Source organism: Antedon mediterranea, chromosome 2, assembly GCF_964355755.1.
Source record: "Antedon mediterranea chromosome 2, ecAntMedi1.1, whole genome shotgun sequence".
NCBI classification, from domain to species: domain Eukaryota; kingdom Metazoa; phylum Echinodermata; class Crinoidea; order Comatulida; family Antedonidae; genus Antedon; species Antedon mediterranea.
In genome coordinates this window covers 17,014,959-17,032,585 of record NC_092671.1, presented here as the reverse complement: position 1 = coordinate 17,032,585, position 17,627 = coordinate 17,014,959, and the positions used below count along the sequence as shown (strand labels likewise).

General features: G+C 35.4%; 2 protein-coding genes across 2 annotated transcripts in view; one reads left to right on the top strand and one right to left on the bottom strand.

Annotated features, from left to right (window-relative positions):
* Positions 1 to 2,561: 2,561 nt before the first annotated feature.
* Positions 2,562 to 15,746, top strand: LOC140039322 (uncharacterized; the record flags this gene model as incomplete). The annotated part of the gene is made up of 10 exons (XM_072084927.1): positions 2,562 to 2,788; positions 2,956 to 3,035; positions 3,344 to 3,474; positions 4,015 to 4,171; positions 10,334 to 10,404; positions 11,046 to 11,133; positions 11,338 to 11,475; positions 11,838 to 11,903; positions 12,414 to 12,545; positions 13,257 to 15,746. Coding segments are annotated over 10 exons (2,538 nt in total), but the record flags the coding sequence as incomplete, so codon positions are not given.
* The window catches only part of LOC140040600 (spondin-1-like), a 25,362-nt gene continuing 23,446 nt past the window's right edge, over positions 15,712 to 17,627 (bottom strand). The window contains exon 11 of the mRNA XM_072086654.1: positions 15,712 to 17,613. Within this exon, the coding sequence (XP_071942755.1) occupies positions 17,429 to 17,613 (185 nt within the window). The 3' untranslated portion in view covers positions 15,712 to 17,428. The remainder of the gene's footprint in view (positions 17,614 to 17,627) is intronic.

The following is a 17,627-nucleotide window of genomic DNA, read 5'->3' as shown; positions in this document are numbered from 1 at the left end:
AAATTAGTAGCCAGGCTAGGTAGGCCTAGTTAATAATACTGATAATTCATAAATTATATAGGCCTATAATAATTAATACAATATCAAGTAATTTATTATGTTGCTAATTTTTTAACCAATATTAATAATGTTATATATTAAAAGATTGTTGCGCCTATTTTTCTTATCAAAAGGACTGTCTGTAATTAAATTAGATTTTTTTTATAATAATAAATTGATTAGGATTAATTTAATAACAATATTACAATACATTGTCCTTCATTTAGCCTTTATTAGGCATTTCCTGTTGCTGGCTGGTGGTTTGAATGTGATAGAACTGATAACAGCAGCAATGTCCATTTTTTCTTTCATGTAAATTTGTATTACGATAGCCGGGAGGTGCAAAATTGTTATAAATATTTCTACATTTATTTTGCAAAAAACATCTAGGCCTAGAGGCCTCAAATATGAAATGTGGTTTCATTAAATATTATTCAGGTTTGGGGCCGCTGAAGGTCACTTGTTGTCGAGATTAAAATAGCTCCACCTCTTTACGCGCCAAATTTGAATACTACGCGGAATATTTTTATCTGCTTTGACCTGGGTTTTTTGGTCGATCGTATGGTTGATGGTATTATAATGTCGCGGACGATCGAATAATATTGTTAAATTGTAATGTATAAATAATTGTTTTATGAACTAGCCAACGTAAGTTTCCGAATTATTTTAGAGGATATTTAATTTATAAATAGCTTGTTTTTGTTAACTAGCCTAGGCCTAGAGGCTAGGCTAGCTATAAAGAGTAGGCCTACTCTAGGGACTAGGCTATCCCCTAGCTAGGCCTAGGTAGATAGTTGGCTAGTAGTAGCCTAGTATAGTAGTAGGCCTGGCTAGCCTAGAGAGAGGAGGTTAGTAAAGACCTAGTTAAGGCCTAGGCCTAGCCTACATAACCTAGCTAGGCCTACCCCAGTAGGCTAAGCCTTATAATTTATAGTAGGAAGGCCTGTTGTGTGGCTCTCCTCCTCTCTGCATTAATTTGAACTAGCCTAGGCCTAGCTAGCTAACATACACTCACTCACTGACACTGGCAATAAATATAAGAAGCAAAATGGCCCATGATCATGTCACAGTTTATTTGGGACTGATCTGATGTGTGTAGGCCTAGGCTCAGACGAATACAGCTGGCCAGAGCTAAACTATGTGGTGAGCCTAATGTCTTGAGTAAAAAATTGATGAATTAATAAATATGATATTTTAAATCATGTATTCTTTCGGCTGTACAACAATATAAGATTGCTGCAAGGAGGTGAAGATGATCCGATCCAATAAAACTTGGCGCTTCATTAAAATTGCTCATTTACACAGGAAGCCAAATTATATTGCAGCCGAAGTGCATAATGTTGTGCCAAACTGACACGGCTACTGCTGAGACTTGCTAGGCCTATTTCACGGTAGTGGGCCTAGACCTATAAAAAACTATGCAAATCTGGTTCTGATTAGTAATAGTAGTGTGACATGTCTGGCTGAAGTGTTTACGTACCCTTACTACTTTATAAGTTTTATAATAATCCCCATTGCATTGGTCATTGGCAGTGTGTAGGCCTAAGGATTATTAATTATTATTAATTTTTTAAACTTCTAAATTTTACTACAATTTTACTAATTTTTCGCAAATTAATAAATAGTGTAAATTAGCAACATAATAATAAATTACTTGATATTTATACAAATAAGTCTGTTTAGCTACTAGTACTAGGGATCACAATGTTCACAACCTGTAAAGAGTGTCCTCAGGCCTTTCTATTCTAAGCCCCTTTAATTTCTGTGAGTGTGTTCACTGAAGTATAATGTTATATGTGGCCAGATGGTATTGCACCTGGACCAAAATTATGAATATTGTGACCTACCAGTACCCAATTAAACTTTTTACAATCAGCAGGTGGTGTACAGTATATACATTTCAGAATAACATTGACATGTTCATAAGAATAGGTGTTTGGTATATTTAGGGCAGCTAAGATCTGACTGCATATTAATTAATTTGTATTTTGTTGCTGACTGTATATTTTTACTTGTTTTGTTGATAATTTTAGTTTAATTTACTGTAGGTACTGTATATCTAACTATTTTTTTTATAAAGATTAATTTTTGTTCTATATTATTTACATAAATAAATATGCAGTATAATGTGTACTGTATTATGATATGTTACTGTATTAAAACAATGTATTATAAGTGTTTTAATTTGTCATTTTTTTCTTCTTAGAATATTGAAAAAATTGAAAAACAAGATGTCTGAAGTTATATCAGATTTGGGTAACCTCCTCCTGCCAAGAGATTATAAACCAATTGAAAGTGATTCTGATTCAGATGGAGCAACTGATTTTCCCGTCCCATTTTCAAACATTTCTATAGTAAATACTGACAATAATCAATCGCTACAAACTGTAGAAAAATCACGAATTAATGACTCAAATTTGATACAAAGGGAAATAAATGATTATTCAGAAAATCCTTTGTCTATTGATGAAAGTAGACAGCCGTCTATAGTAACGCCAAAGAAATTATGCGAGTCGTCACACCACGATCCAGTCACGCCAACTGCGAACTTGAAGATGCTGATGAACGTCTTAAGTCCGGTGATACGTGATCGGGAGAATCGAAAACGATTTAATAACTTGATTGAGGCTGCGGAAAAATCCAGAGACGATGTATTGGAAGCTAATGATTCTCAAGGAGATGAAGAAAATGATAAGAACAATACTTGTACCAGTCGCAAGTCAAAATCTTTAGGATTATTGTGTCAAAAGTAAGTTAATATTAAAATTGTGACGCAGCTGGCGTATACCCATTCTCAATCCATGTTTAGAATCATAAATGCAGATCGTTTTGAATGAAAATTACTCTTAATTTCTATGTGCTCAGTCTTAAATTCCAAAACTTGCATAAAACGCATTTAAAAATTTGTTCTCCTAGATTTCTGTCCCGTTACCCAGATTATCCAGAAGAGGGACAAGTTTTAGCGATACCACTAGACACGGTTTCCAAAGATCTTCGTAAGTGCTTGTACAGTAATGAACATCGACTATAAATATCTTTCTTTCATCAAGTTCTTAAAATGTATAATTTTAATGTAAATGAACAATTAATGATGATGAATTTTCCCTCGACGCTGGCACTTTAGCCTTTTTCAGTATATTTTAATGCCTGCTTTTCCTCGGTGAACTGCTCAGGGGTCCCTGTGTTTAGCCAGTGAGGGCTCATAGCTGTTACGCCACTGTCTTACTCTTTTATTTAAATAAATTACCTTTGCCTTCATGCAATCTTTTGGGGAATATTGATGATTTTGGTCATTATATTGCAGATGTTGAGAGACGTAGAATTTATGATATAGTAAATGTTCTAGAAAGCGTGGAGATGGTTAGCAGAAGAGCAAAGAACAAGTATGTTTGGCATGGTAAAGCAAACCTCCTATCTACATTAACAAGGCTACAGGTATGTGTGTCTGGTTTTATATACAGTATTTGTTTTAAGATATTACTAGGTAAAAATGGTCCCGTATTCAATTCTGAAAATAGAGTAATGAGCTGTTAGGAGCTCATTTGACAAGCCTTAACATTATGTGGCAGGGTGGCCAGTTCCTTTCCACGCGCCTTATCCTCCTTAGTATTTCCAACCAGGTACTTATTTACAGCTGAGTAGACTGGGAGTTGTCAGGAATTGTGTGGCAGTCCGTGTCCTAACCACTTGACTACCCAAGTCCAACTAAGAGATTACTACTTAATCAATAGTTCTGAAGTAAATATAACGAACATCTACTGTATACAAGAGAAAAGAAGGGGTCTTATTCACCAATCATATTTTCCTTAAATTTTATTCACTTAGGAGAATTTTTAAATTTTCTCTTAGCCTATGTGTGAATGCTTAATACAGCCATTGGCTAATTCAATACCAGGGAAACTTTTGGTTCCCTCAATTTAATTGATGTTCCTCGGCTTCTTATTAATACAGTAGTATCAAATTGTACTTTTTCAGGAAATTGGCAACAAAGAGAGTTATAATGCAAGAATGGAGAAATTGAAAAAGCTGCAAATGAATTCCGATTTTGAAATAGATCTTAAGATCAAGAAAAGGCCATTATCTGATACCTCAAATATATCAAACCAAAAGTCGCAAACTGCTGAGGAAAAAGGTAAAAAACTGATTTCATCTGTAACAGTTTTGTTGTTCTTGCTGTAAAAAAAGAGCTCCAAGCCTACTCTTGACTGCTAGTCACTTATAAGCACATCATCTCTAACACCTAAACCTTAACAAGCCTACTCTTGACTGCCTAGTCACTTATAAGCACATCATCTCTAACACCTAAACCTTAACAAGCCTACTCTTGACTGCTAGTCACTTATAAGCACATCATCTCTAACACCTAAACCTTAACAAGCCTACTCTTGACTGCTAGTCACTTATAAGCACATCATCTCTAACACCTAAACCTTAACAAGCCTACTCTTGACTGCTAGTCACTTATAAGCACATCATCTCTAACACCTAAACCTTAACAAGCCTACTCTTGACTGCTAGTCACTTATAAGCACATCATCTCTAACACCTAAACCTTAACAAGCCTACTCTTGACTGCTAGTCACTTATAAGCACATCATCTCTAACACCTAAACCTTAACAAGCCTACTCTTGACTGCTAGTCACTTATAAGCACATCATCTCTAACACCTAAACCTTAACAAGCCTACTCTTGACTGCTAGTCACTTATAAGCACATCATCTCTAACACCTAAACCTTAACAAGCCTACTCTTGACTGCTAGTCACTTATAAGCACATCATCTCTAACACCTAAACCTTAACAAGCCTACTCTTGACTGCTAGTCACTTATAAGCACATCATCTCTAACATCTAAACCTTAACAAGCCTACTCTTGACTGCTAGTCACTTATAAGCACATCATCTCTAACACCTAAACCTTAACAAGCCTACTCTTGACTGCTAGTCACTTATAAGCACATCATCTCTAACACCTAAACCTTAACAAGCCTACTCTTGACTGCTAGTCACTTATAAGCACATCATCTCTAACACCTAAACCTTAACAAGCCTACTCTTGACTGCTAGTCACTTATAAGCACATCATCTCTAACACCTAAACCTTAACAAGCCTACTCTTGACTGCTAGTCACTTATAAGCACATCATCTCTAACACCTAAACCTTAACAAGCCTACTCTTGACTGCTAGTCACTTATAAGCACATCATCTCTAACACCTAAACCTTAACAAGCCTACTCTTGACTGCTAGTCACTTATAAGCACATCATCTCTAACACCTAAACCTTAACAAGCCTACTCTTGACTGCTAGTCACTTATAAGCACATCATCTCTAACACCTAAACCTTAACAAGCCTACTCTTGACTGCTAGTCACTTATAAGCACATCATCTCTAACACCTAAACCTTAACAAGCCTACTCTTGACTGCTAGTCACTTATAAGCACATCATCTCTAACACCTAAACCTTAACAAGCCTACTCTTGACTGCTAGTCACTTATAAGCACATCATCTCTAACATCTAAACCTTAACAAGCCTACTCTTGACTGCTAGTCACTTATAAGCACATCATCTCTAACACCTAAACCTTAACAAGCCTACTCTTGACTGCTAGTCACTTATAAGCACATCATCTCTAACACCTAAACCTTAACAAGCCTACTCTTGACTGCTAGTCACTTATAAGCACATCATCTCTAACACCTAAACCTTAACAAGCCTACTCTTGACTGCTAGTCACTTATAAGCACATCATCTCTAACACCTAAACCTTAACAAGCCTACTCTTGACTGCTAGTCACTTATAAGCACATCATCTCTAACACCTAAACCTTAACAAGCCTACTCTTGACTGCTAGTCACTTATAAGCACATCATCTCTAACACCTAAACCTTAACAAGCCTACTCTTGACTGCTAGTCACTTATAAGCACATCATCTCTAACACCTAAACCTTAACAAGCCTACTCTTGACTGCTAGTCACTTATAAGCACATCATCTCTAACACCTAAACCTTAACAAGCCTACTCTTGACTGCTAGTCACTTATAAGCACATCATCTCTAACACCTAAACCTTAACAAGCCTACTCTTGACTGCCTAGTCACTTATAAGCACATCATCTCTAACACCTAAACCTTAACAAGCCTACTCTTGACTGCTAGTCACTTATAAGCACATCATCTCTTAACACCTAAACCTTAACAAGCCTACTCTTGACTGCTAGTCACTTATAAGCACATCATCTCTAACATCTAAACCTTAACAAGCCTACTCTTGACTGCTAGTCACTTATAAGCACATCATCTCTAACACCTAAACCTTAACAAGCCTACTCTTGACTGCCTAGTCACTTATAAGCACATCATCTCTAACACCTAAACCTTAACAAGCCTACTCTTGACTGCTAGTCACTTATAAGCACATCATCTCTAACACCTAAACCTTAACAAGCCTACTCTTGACTGCCTAGTCACTTATAAGCACATCATCTCTAACACCTAAACCTTAACAAGCCTACTCTTGACTGCTAGTCACTTATAAGCACATCATCTCTTAACACCTAAACCTTAACAAGCCTACTCTTGACTGCTAGTCACTTATAAGCACATCATCTCTAACATCTAAACCTTAACAAGCCTACTCTTGACTGCTAGTCACTTATAAGCACATCATCTCTAACACCTAAACCTTAACAAGCCTACTCTTGACTGCTAGTCACTTATAAGCACATCATCTCTAACACCTAAACCTTAACAAGCCTACTCTTGACTGCTAGTCACTTATAAGCACATCATCTCTAACACCTAAACCTTAACAAGCCTACTCTTGACTGCTAGTCACTTATAAGCACATCATCTCTAACACCTAAACCTTAACAAGCCTACTCTTGACTGCTAGTCACTTATGAGCACATCATCTCTAACACCTAAACCTTAACAAGCCTACTCTTGACTGCTAGTCACTTATAAGCACATCATCTCTAACACCTAAACCTTAACAAGCCTACTCTTGACTGCTAGTCACTTATAAGCACATCATCTCTAACACCTAAACCTTAACAAGCCTACTCTTGACTGCTAGTCACTTATAAGCACATCATCTCTAACACCTAAACCTTAACAAGCCTACTCTTGACTGCTAGTCACTTATAAGCACATCATCTCTAACACCTAAACCTTAACAAGCCTACTCTTGACTGCTAGTCACTTATAAGCACATCATCTCTAACACCTAATCCTTAACAAGCCTACTCTTGACTGCTAGTCACTTATAAGCACATCATCTCTAACACCTAAACCTTAACAAGCCTACTCTTGACTGCTAGTCACTTATAAGCACATCATCTCTAACACCTAAACCTTAACAAGCCTACTCTTGACTGCTAGTCACTTATAAGCACATCATCTCTAACATCTAAACCTTAACAAGCCTACTCTTGACTGCTAGTCACTTATAAGCACATCATCTCTAACATCTAAACCTTAACAAGCCTACTCTTGACTGCTAGTCACTTATAAGCACATCATCTCTAACACCTAAACCTTAACAAGCCTACTCTTGACTGCCTAGTCACTTATAAGCACATCATCTCTAACACCTAAACCTTAACAAGCCTACTCTTGACTGCTAGTCACTTATAAGCACATCATCTCTAACACCTAAACCTTAACAAGCCTACTCTTGACTGCCTAGTCACTTATAAGCACATCATCTCTAACATCTAAACCTTAACAAGCCTACTCTTGACTGCTAGTCACTTATAAGCACATCATCTCTAACACCTAAACCTTAACAAGCCTACTCTTGACTGCCTAGTCACTTATAAGCACATCATCTCTAACACCTAAACCTTAACAAGCCTACTCTTGACTGCCTAGTCACTTATAAGCACATCATCTCTAACACCTAAACCTTAACAAGCCTACTCTTGACTGCCTAGTCACTTATAAGCACATCATCTCTAACACCTAAACCTTAACAAGCCTACTCTTGACTGCCTAGTCACTTATAAGCACATCATCTCTAACATCTAAACCTTAACAAGCCTACTCTTGACTGCCTAGTCACTTATAAGCACATCATCTCTAACACCTAAACCTTAACAAGCCTACTCTTGACTGCCTAGTCACTTATAAGCACATCATCTCTAACACCTAAACCTTAACAAGCCTACTCTTGACTGCCTAGTCACTTATAAGCACATCATCTCTAACACCTAAACCTTAACAAGCCTACTCTTGACTGCCTAGTCACTTATAAGCACATCATCTCTAACACCTAAACCTTAACAAGCCTACTCTTGACTGCCTAGTCACTTATAAGCACATCATCTCTAACACCTAAACCTTAACAAGCCTACTCTTGACTGCCTAGTCACTTATAAGCACATCATCTCTAACACCTAAACCTTAACAAGCCTACTCTTGACTGCTAGTCACTTATAAGCACATCATCTCTAACACCTAAACCTTAACAAGCCTACTCTTGACTGCTAGTCACTTATAAGCACATCATCTCTAACACCTAAACCTTAACAAGCCTACTCTTGACTGCCTAGTCACTTATAAGCACATCATCTCTAACACCTAAACCTTAACAAGCCTACTCTTGACTGCTAGTCACTTATAAGCACATCATCTCTAACACCTAAACCTTAACAAGCCTACTCTTGACTGCTAGTCACTTATAAGCACATCATCTCTAACACCTAAACCTTAACAAGCCTACTCTTGACTGCTAGTCACTTATAAGCACATCATCTCTAACACCTAAACCTTAACAAGCCTACTCTTGACTGCTAGTCACTTATAAGCACATCATCTCTAACACCTAAACCTTAACAAGCCTACTCTTGACTGCTAGTCACTTATAAGCACATCATCTCTAACACCTAAACCTTAACAAGCCTACTCTTGACTGCTAGTCACTTATAAGCACATCATCTCTAACACCTAAACCTTAACAAGCCTACTCTTGACTGCTAGTCACTTATAAGCACATCATCTCTAACACCTAAACCTTAACAAGCCTACTCTTGACTGCTAGTCACTTATAAGCGCATCATCTCTAACACCTAAACCTTAACAAGCCTACTCTTGACTGCTAGTCACTTATAAGCACATCATCTCTAACACCTCAACCTTAACAAGCCTACTCTTGACTGCTAGTCACTTATGAGCACATCATCTCTAACACCTAAACCTTAACAAGCCTACTCTTGACTGCTAGTCACTTATAAGCACATCATCTCTAACACCTAAACCTTAACAAGCCTACTCTTGACTGCTAGTCACTTATAAGCACATCATCTCTAACACCTAAACCTTAACAAGCCTACTCTTGACTGCTAGTCACTTATAAGCACATCATCTCTAACACCTAAACCTTAACAAGCCTACTCTTGACTGCTAGTCACTTATAAGCACATCATCTCTAACACCTAAACCTTAACAAGCCTACTCTTGACTGCTAGTCACTTATAAGCACATCATCTCTAACACCTAAACCTTAACAAGCCTACTCTTGACTGCTAGTCACTTATAAGCACATCATCTCTAACACCTAAACCTTAACAAGCCTACTCTTGACTGCTAGTCACTTATAAGCACATCATCTCTAACACCTAAACCTTAACAAGCCTACTCTTGACTGCTAGTCACTTATAAGCGCATCATCTCTAACACCTAAACCTTAACAAGCCTACTCTTGACTGCTAGTCACTTATAAGCACATCATCTCTAACACCTCAACCTTAACAAGCCTACTCTTGACTGCTAGTCACTTATAAGCACATCATCTCTAACACCTAAACCTTAACAAGCCTACTCTTGACTGCTAGTCACTTATAAGCACATCATCTCTAACACCTAAACCTTAACAAGCCTACTCTTGACTGCTAGTCACTTATAAGCACATCATCTCTAACACCTAAACCTTAACAAGCCTACTCTTGACTGCTAGTCACTTATAAGCACATCATCTCTAACACCTAAACTCAAATGTTGTCATTACGGTTTTCTTTTTAATACAAACAAACAATTGTTTATACCCAGATCCCCAAACAGTATAGTTTTTATATATATAGAATAAAGGAAGAATCATATAAGATAATTAGCTTATAACTGACCCATTAACATCAAGCAGTCAAGTAACTACTACACAGTTTGGGAATGTCTTGAACTCTTTACTGTATGTTCACTTTAGGCAATGTGATTGGATTTAGTAATGGTAAGGGAATTCGCAGTATTCCATTGTAAACAATAATTTGAAATGTTTCTATATTTTTGTAGTTGATTCAAGGAAAGAAAAATCGCTTGGTGTGATGAGTCAAAAATTCATCATGTTGTTCTTAGTATCACAGGTAAGAAATTATGACCCCCATGTGTCTTATATGCTGACCCCTATGTGTGTAATATGCTGACCCCTATGTGTGTAATGTGCTGACCCCTATGTGTGTAATATGCTCACCCCCTTGTGTATAATGTGCTGACCCCCTTGTGTTTAATAAGTAGACCCCTTGGTGTATAATAAACTGAACTCCTTGTGTTAATAAGCTGACACCCTCTTGAACACAACATACAGAGTGACCTTCAGACCTGAGGAGAATGATAACATTTAATTTTAAACTTTATTTCATATTATACAACTGTCCACACACAATAAAAACAACGTTTTGATATATAAAAGCAATTGAAATCCAGAGATCAAAGAGTTTATCTGTGGCTGTGACACGATCAGTTCCACTCCCCTTAACAGACATTGCTCACCAAGGAAAGTATATAGATAGTACAGTACTGTTGCAGCCAGACATAACATCAAAAATCCTATCTTGACAAGGCGAGCTCAGTTTCCTGTAGTTTGTTAGATTTCCTTGATTTCAAATTAATTGCCTTTTTATTACTTATAAAAAACAATAGATACAGAATTAAGTGTTTGTACAAAATTGATGCTTATTAACAGATTATTTTTTGACATGTTTTTTAAATTGTTTTATTTTTTTAGGATTCTAGTTTAATATCACTTGACGATGCTGCAAGGATTCTAATAGGAAATGAAGATTTTCTAATTGATGAAAGTTCCAAATTAAAAAGTAAGAATAAGGTGTCATTTGTTACATCTCTGTATACATCCATATTTGGTATATGCAAATACAAATGTTCATTAAAATGAGGAAATCTTTTAAAATATTTAATTAATAATTGTTATAGTCAGCTCAAGTTTTGTTTGTTGCTTTGTATCCCCCAGTTTTAAAATTTGCTTATAGATACTAACTTTTATTTTTGTTTCTCTACAGCCAAAGTTCGAAGATTGTATGATATTGCCAACATTCTTACCAGCCTTCAGCTTATCAAGAAAGTACATGTGACTGAGACAAGGGGGCGCAAGCCAGCGTTCAAATGGATTGGCCCACACCCAAGTCATATCAATATAAGTAGGTTCAAGACTTGCTGTAATTAACTATGTTGAAATTTCTTTGTTTAAAATAATGAATTTGTTTTAATATGGATACAATTTGTGTAGTGTCATTGTTATGATAGAATGGAAGTTTATTTGACTACACTCCTAACTTTGTGACAGTGGTTCTCCGACCTTTTACCACCACTGAGCATGCTCCGAGTCAAATGTTGCTGAAAAAACCATTAATATTACACAGTATTAATTTGGCTTAAAAATGAGTAAATATGCTTGAGATCCTGTGAATACTGCTTAGAGACATTGTATTAAGTGCTATATAAGACTATTATTATTATTAATGGAATGATTATTTATTGTGTAATGTGTGTGTTTTTACAGACACCGTAACAAACGAGAAGCGCCCACTTACAAAACATTCCTTGCTTTGCTCATCACCAAGTCCTAGTAAGTATTGTCACCGTCATTATTGAATGTCACCGTCATTATTGTCATTGTTGTATATGTCACCACTCTGTATGTAACATTCACAATTATACTAACCATTTTTGTCACCACTAGCATTATCTTTCCACCATCCTAAATTTGATAAAGAGCTTTCAATTTTACTGTGACCAAGTCTTAAGCTCTGTCTACACACACTGTGATTTTCCCAAATATGATAGTGATATCCTTAAATATGTTAGTCATATGACATCATCATGTCCATATATGGACACACCACATTTGGTTGTCAAATAATGCTTGTTTATGTGCATGGGTCCAATGGTCTTATCACAAGAGTAAAGTATCTTGTCTTGAACCCATGCCTCTTGCATGTAGTCTAATTACTACCTTACTATTTGGCTATACCACTCTTGTTTCTGGTAAAATCAATGAAAGCTATATACTATTATACTAATATATGTTTTCAGGAATTTGTAGCAGTATTTGTACGAACATTAATTTTTCTTTTAGGTACTGACAAATCAAGGAAAAGGACTTGGGCAAGACATTCCTCTTTTAATGTTATGTGTGATGTAGTAGAAAGGGAGCGAAAGGCTTTCTCTTCTGCACCAAATACGCCCATTAAGCAGGAACTTAATATTGGTACGAGTTCTATATAGTTAAGAATGTTGTATAGCATTCAAGTTGTTTATTATTATTGAGGACCTTTCGATTTGCGACGACCAAACTATGTCATGTTGTGCACGCAAAAATATAATATTGATACGCGTGTCTTCGCTCCTCATCTCGTTTCGAGGTCCAGGCGATGACGCATTGATTGGCCTAGGTCAGTCGTCGCAAAGCGAAAGCTCCCTAATATCATAATAATATGTAGTCGTCCTATGACTCATAGCTAAATTGAAACGGACCACTTTATATTAATAATAATAGTTTTATTTTTTACTTAATAATTAATGTATAACCACCACCATGTGTCGTATTAATAATTGGACTGTATTTGTCAAATATTAATATAATTTGACGTGTTGATTAATGCATAAAACTATAACTTAATTATAATAAATTAAATTATTTAAATCAATTTGGATGCGAATTATATTATAGACGGTGCACATTAGATGTTGATCAAACAGCCTAACCTCATGCCGTGCATTTCGGTTGCTCACTTTGTAACGAAAATGAAAGTGCGATACATGCGCAGTGCTCGCATATATAGCAACACATGACCACAATCATGCAATCAAATAACAAGAATCTACTGTACTTATGTGTGTTGAAATATGCCATATTATATGCATTATTATATTATTTTTTTTTGCTTTCTCTAACATCATGGTGTCACTTTTTTTTTAGATGAATCATTCCAGGCAGATTTTGAAAAACTAAAAAAGAAATATCCTAAACAGGTTTCAAGCTTGGTTTCCAAAAATCGACAAAAGGAGAAGCAGGAGCAAGAAAATGCTATAATGGTTGCTCTTGCCAGTGCTAGAATCATTCCTAAGGTTAGTGGATCTAATGGTTCCGGACCATGCCGAGCACTGTTTGCCACACCTGATGTATGCAGTAGGCCTGTTGTTAAAGATTCTGAAATGGCTAATGTACATTATGATAATGAGGAAAAGAAGATTTTTAGAAGAACCACCAAGAGGTCTGTACTCATGGTTCCAGAGAAAAAACCAGTAGAACAAGATCAACCAGTAGTGAAGAAATCAAAGACGGACATTGTTCCCTTACAGGAACATGGACTTACAGAGCAACAGCTTGATGGTTTGATGAAAAAGGGAATGGTTTTAAGGATGCCTGGTGTTGATGAAGTTAACAAGATATATGTAACAAAGCAACACAATGATGTTGCCAATCTCAAGTATATCTTACAGAAGGATGTACCCAGTAGCAGCTCACAATGGGGAACTAACACTAAGGATGTTGATTTGGTATGTCAAGAGTCCATCAGTCCTCTGGTTACAAAATCTATCCAGAATCAAATTCTTAAGAAGATTGATAAGTGCATGGTGACTTCTGAGCCTCAAACAATATCTTGTAATGATGGTAATGCTTCTCCAGAGTTGTCTACAAGTTCAACTACTCCTATTACAACAGAAACATCTATGAAACCAGATGATATCGATACCACATATTTTCAAGCGAAACAAAAGTGCGATTCATTGTCTACAACACAAAATTCTTCACCTATCTTTGTTCTACCACCAACTTCGTCCCCTAAGCTGGTATCATCATCACAGGGTCGATATCTGTTATCATGGATGGCGCCTGTAACTCCTCATTGTCAATCAACATGTGGAACAAATATACCAATTAAAAACTCAAGATTGAACTCTTTGACAGTAGCTGCCAAGAAAACATATCTACCAGCTGCGACTCTTCAGAAAACAAAGTCTTCGGAAATTGATGTAAAGATGAGAAATGTGGTTTCCTTATCATCCCAAGCATCAGTTCCACCTACAGCTCTTCCACTTAAATTCCGATATAATCCAGTAGGTCTCTCCCAAAGTGTGACCACCACTTCGCAACGAATTAGTCCCACGCCATTGAACTTGAATCCCTATCGTTACTCGAACCAAACGCTGCAAGATGCATCATCTCTGTTAAAAGGATTAACCAGCCTTTCACCTATTCAACCCAGCACAACACCAAACCCATATATTACCCCGCCAAGTGGCTCGTTGATGCAAAGTGTTGTTAGTGGGTTAACATCATTCCAACATAAGAGAATGCCTGGTAGTGTCTCTCAAACAGTTCAACGACAATTGACTTTGAAAACACCAGAAGCAAAGAAATAGTTAAAAATGCAAGTATGTTGTTATGTAACTTTTTTTTTTTAAACCGAGAAATTAAAGAAACATCACATTCTTCTTTGTTTACTGCTGTGCATAGCTAGATAGAATGGAATGTATGAACTTTGTACTATTTTTCTTCCATTATATTTTAGTCATTTGTATTATTAAACATGATTTATAATTAATTTTATAGTTATACTGTATTGAATATTAAAAGGGGGTTTGTATAAATTCCAAAATCTTATTATATTATTGTTTATATATTACAATATGAATGCTGCCATGGAGTACAACTCTAGTTTAAATGGTCAAATTGGACAATTCTTAATAGAGTAAAATACTGTAGTTTAAGTTGTGGTTTAGTATTTACTGAAAATTCAACTGACAATTTTATAATTTATTTTGTAATTATGTAAATTACTGTATATTTAGTTTATAACTTCTAATTGTAACAAAAATATAAAATATTTTACTAATCCAAAAAATGTAATTCAATTATTCTATATACTGTACATAATTTGGTACCAGACATTTCACTTAGTTGGGTATATTCAATTTGCACAGATGGACTATTCTATTTTTGTTCAAACATGGACTGCATGGCACATTATTAGTATATACTTCTATGCCAAGATGTGTATATTTCACTATATGATGTATTGTTTTATAATTTTAATTTCGATACGTGTAGTTACATGATAATAGTGTATATATGAATGGCCAAGACACAGTACTATTAATATAAGCATTATTTGTGATATTCACAATAAAAAAGGTGCATTTTACTACAATCCTGTGCTATGCTGCACATTTAAGACAAATTTTAATATTGTTAATTTGATTAAACAAACTTGGTTCAGTATTAAAAATGGAAGTCAGTGTGTGTACAATAGTACAAATAATACTGTACATATATATTAAGATGACTTAACATACATATAATGTGCTAAATAGGGTAAACTAAACCGTCACAAAAAACCCCATTTTATTTTAATATTTAATTATAAGAACGTTAACCAGCTATGCAAGTTAAGAATTATTAGATTATAAAACACTAAAGGTTTTTGATGATTGAGATTGAAAATAAACAGATACTACATTTGTATATTTGCATTTGTTTTTTTTTTTATTTCACAATCTTTTTTTATATATAAAAAATTTTGAAACTGCAATTAAAATCCTATTCCTGTACCACAAAATTGTAGGGTATAGATTTGTACAATTGTATCTGAAATTGTTCAGGCTAAAGACACGTTCACTCTGAAAACAAATTAGGTCCAGTACTCAGAGAATTTCTTGGATCATGCTACACATGATCATGTTTGTTTTCTATGAAATCTAGAATGTGTTAATGTTAGTGACCAGTTCTATTCTTAAACAACCATTAACATTTCTTTGGGACGGTTTAAATCTTAAGCACTGCACTCATTTCACGATTTTTCACTCGGGGGTAGTGTGAACGTAGCTATCTTATTGTAAAGATAATGTACTATAAAACATGAAATGTCATTGCTAAAATAATAATTTCATATACAGTAACTAAAATGGCCATTTTGTGTATGTAAGCCAATATCTAATCTATTTAAAGCTTTGTTCCCTCTTGGATGCAACGCAATAACATAGGTTGGCCGGACAATCCATCGCATTAGGTCAAATTACTTGAGCCACGCTTACGTCTTTGTGTTGTGTCCAAGTGGGAATCAATCTTTAGTTTACAACAGGTTTTCCAAATGGAATTCATTGTGGTAAAGGACAAATAATTGTTTCTCCCTTTGTCTAAGTTGTTCCTTAATCTATTTACAAGTAATCGTGTGAAGAATGAAGAAACATAGATTATTTACAATGTTACTTAATGTCAAAATCAGCCAACCATAACTGAAGTATTGGCATTTATATTGAATCTGAATATAAACAACGCTACCTGCATGTCATACTATAAATGATTAAATTAGTACCAATGGCGAATAAGCAACTGCCACAACTGAATACAAATATGCTGTATCTTAAAACAATTTAATGCAAACATAATTTGCCAAAAGTACATTATTTATATTATATCTACTGTGCATTTACTGTACATAGTTGTTCATTGTAGTTAACCAAAAGCATACACATGATATGCATGTGTTGTGATGTATATTGTGTAAATGATCGAATAGGCACCATAAGGAACTTATTTTATTTACCAAGTGTTCATATTGAATAAGCGTATCTATGTGTTTATAAACAGCATATCAGCTGCATAAAATCAGTGATTCAATTCAAAATGTTTTATAAGTTGCAGTGTTTAAATATATCTGGTGACTCACAGCATGTTTAATGAAAGGTGTTGAATATCTAGCGTGGAAATTCCATCATTATCTTGTAGTGCCTACTTATTGATTACAATTGCCTGTACCATTGCACTCCCAATACAAGGTAGTGCCTCTAGTTCAAAATCATTTAATACATACTGCATCGCTGCTACCTATTTAAACTGTTAGTCTGAACATATTCCCTTTATTAAGGTTTGATGAACATCTTTTCATTGATGTTTATACAAAAGCTAGTTAATTCACGTTTTGCTTTCCGTCTCCGAAGGCAATTACAGTTTATTATATATAAATGATACATGTTATTTTTACACGAACTGTTTTTTATGTTTAAATTATGAATTTATGATAATACCCATATTTCTTGTATATAAGTGTGCTGTAAAATGAATCTATTTAATTTTGTAGAAAAATACTAAATATATAATAGCGGACATGGGCCTGGTTTGCACATCTTCTCGCCCATCACAGCTGAACAAGGTTTGCCGTCACCGATCTGCTCTTCAATTACTCTGCGTGTTCTTATCATCATTCCAGGTTCACCGCACGAACTTGAACACTCAGACCATCTTGACCATTTGCTCATTTTACAATCTCTTGCTGTTGGAAAAGAA